Source organism: Limulus polyphemus, unplaced genomic scaffold (genome assembly GCF_000517525.1).
Source record: "Limulus polyphemus unplaced genomic scaffold, Limulus_polyphemus-2.1.2 Scaffold1574, whole genome shotgun sequence".
Lineage (NCBI taxonomy): Eukaryota > Metazoa > Arthropoda > Merostomata > Xiphosura > Limulidae > Limulus > Limulus polyphemus.
Window position 1 is genome coordinate 63,793 of NW_013667184.1, and position 3,157 is coordinate 66,949.

General features: G+C 35.1%; 1 protein-coding gene across 2 annotated transcripts in view; it reads left to right on the forward strand.

Moving 5' to 3' along the window:
• LOC106464161 (toll-like receptor 7) overlaps positions 1-3,157 on the forward strand; it is a 9,597-nt gene that overhangs the window by 4,249 nt on the left and 2,191 nt on the right. For both annotated transcript variants that reach the window (XM_013924281.1, XM_013924282.2), the window contains exon 2: positions 1,045-1,747. In XM_013924281.1, coding sequence (XP_013779735.1) covers positions 1,060-1,747 — 688 coding nt within the window. In that variant the 5' untranslated portion in view covers positions 1,045-1,059. The remainder of the gene's footprint in view (positions 1-1,044; positions 1,748-3,157) is intronic.

The window sequence follows — 3,157 nt, forward strand, 5'->3', positions numbered from 1 at the left end:
CTAAATGACAGCCCTCGCTTGCCAGTGCTCCACTTTTAAGTCCCCCTGAGGGACAGCGGTAAGTCTACGGATTTACAACGCTAAAATCAGGGGGTTCTATTTCCCTCGGTAGACACAGCAGATAGCTCGATGTGGCTTTGCTATAAAACACACACAGGCTCCAGCATTAAAATTCTGCTCTATCAAATCGTTTTACTTTCTTTGCGGCCATTATAATCCATATCGCGACATTTTTTGATATTCGTTTTTTTTTGTCACAATCTTTAGATCTTGTTTCTAACTCTATCAATACCTTCACAATATATCCTCAATGCGCGAGTTTCCCATGCGAGACCTCTGTTGTGAATATTTAATAAGGTTTATTGTTTAAGGTAAGAGAATTGTCCATTAACACCTCTTCTTAATATCAAATATCCAATAGAAACCTAGAGTGTTTTGATCTATGATTGTTAAAACAACTAAAACATACGCCCCCAGTGGCACAACGGTATGTCTGCGGACTTGCAACGCTAGAAACCGGGTTTCGATACAAGGAGTGGGTAGAGCAAAGCACAGATAGCCCATTGTATAGCTCTGTGCTTAACTTCAAACAAACAAAGTAATTAAAACATTCTGATACAAATTTGTATATAACAATATTTTTCAAAGATTCTAAGAACACATGGCCATTACTCAAAATTTTGCATTATCTTATGCACAGTATTCTTTAAATATTGTCCATTTTTGTTGCTAGTAAACTGAGAAGTAATATTTATTGTTCCCGGGATTGTTCAATTTATCTGCGAAATGTTTGGCTAAAATACAGATTTTGGTGTATCTGATATTTTTATTCGACTTAAACCTAATCTATATTACTTTCTTACTGTTTGCTATGATATACTACAATTTAAAATTTTTGTATTTTTACACACAATCTGCCATTCGCTACGTCTGTTTTTGTGATTACCGTCATATTTTATTGGGAATATCCTTAAATAATTCTTAATTTTAGTAATTTTATTAACTACTGTTCTAAAGTGTCCGTTGTTGTTGTTGTTTTTCTAGCTATACAAGTTGAAGATGTGGAACATAAAACTCAGTTTATTATTGTCAAGCATTTTCGTCTGTGGAGTCACTATAAGAATTGTCAGTGGAATAGCTCTCCAATGTGACGAGAAAATAGATTTATGTAAAATTAACTGTTTGACTGGTAATATTGATGATGACGTTAAACTTGAATGTGCTGATCTGCCAAAAAATAACTCTCTCGTTCATATTCTTCAATTGGACTTTAAAAAACTTATTGGTTTGCAAGTCCAACACTCCGACTTGACAGATCTAAAGCATTTCGCACACACAAAACTTGAACACCTTCAATCGCTGACTTTTATAAATTCGAAATTCAACCTAAGTGTGCTGTGTGATATCACGGAATCAACTCCGTATTTAACAAATCTTACCATAATACAAGAAAATATTCAGGAGCTGAAAGCAAAATACTTCGAAAAATGTAAAGTAAACTTAACAACTTTGTTAATGAACGAAAATAAGATGAACGAAATCGAGAACGATGCTCTCGAGATTTTTTCGGAATATTTAACAAATCTTAAACTTCGTGATAATAAATTCATTCAAGTTCCACAAGCATTACAACATCTTCGTAAACTTCAGACGCTTGATCTTTCCAATAACAAAATCAAATCAGTCTCGAATCAAGATTTTCTTGCACTGAATGGTCTGAAGAGCTTGCAAAAACTAGAAATGAATGGTAAGTTTAAAACTGAGATGCCATTTTTAAAAGACTGTAAAATTAATTTATGACAAATATGAAACTTTATAATTGTAACGAATTCTGTTTTCACGATGAGAAGTTATAATTTAAATTCAAGATGTATTTCCAACTTAAGCAGTACCATGCTACTTACTATGTATATAGTTACATCTATTTATAGATTTGAAAATAAGAGATAAAAGGTTTATTTGTATAATTATTTAATATATGATTAACGTGCTGCGAGATAAATGGTTGTGCATTACGTGGGGATGAGTGTGATTCGATAGTAGTATTAATTTAATTGATAAAGAGTTTTGGACAGAAAACTTTACCACCATTGATTATAAACAATCGTGCACCTTGGTATTGTTGCGTCAGCAGAGGTCACGTGACTAGTATCACGCCACGTCGTTCTCGAACATTCACGTCCCTTCGTTAAATCTCGGGATCCTTCTAGATATAGTGTTGTCTTGTATATATAAGACCGGCCACGAAGCGACGGGGTGGTAATGAGTAATTGAATGTATGCGGACAGAATATTGTTGGCAACGTGAGACGTGAGTTATAGCGTTTGTTATAGAGCGACTGTTGAAATTAAGTGCGTCGCTAACGTTTAGTCGGATAGAATTTACGGAAAATTAACGAACGAACGGAGATGTAACAGTATTGTTCGCATAATAATAAAAACAGAGTATTGTGCAATATATCGAATCTACAAGTACCTTGTATACATATTGTTACATCTCCGTTCGTTAATTGATTTTCCGTAACTTCGTTCCCACAAAACTTTAGCGACACAAGTCCTTTCTTAATAAAACTGGTTTATTCTTTCTGAATACAACTTTACAATACCCTCAACTTCAACAGTCGCGCTATAACAAACTATAATAACGACGTTAACTTTAACAATACTTTCTGACTGCAGTTCAATTACTCATTACCTACACACACATTGTCACGTCACGCCGTGACCATCTTATATATATACCAGACTACCCTATATCTAGTAAATGCTAGGGCATTCACGAAGGAACAAGATACTTCTGGAAACGTGGCGTGACACTAGTCACGTGACCTCGCTGGCACAACACTGCCCCCTCCTTAGTATTGTTTGTCCCGAACAATAACCACATACAATAAACCAATAACAATTAACAATAACTTAATTAAATGTACAGAATTACAAACATAAAATTACAATTCAACAAAGTCTCTTAATTTTACGGGACGTATCTTCTTCCGCACTGGTCTCCGTCTCGTTGGCTTCTGCTTCATGTGGGATTCATCTGCTTCATCAGTAAATGTCCTTTCGTCAGTGACAGTCACATCAGTGGTAGTAACTTCATCAAGTACTTCACCGTTTCCCTTCTGAAAACCGAGTAGAGTTTCTTCTTCGACGGTGGC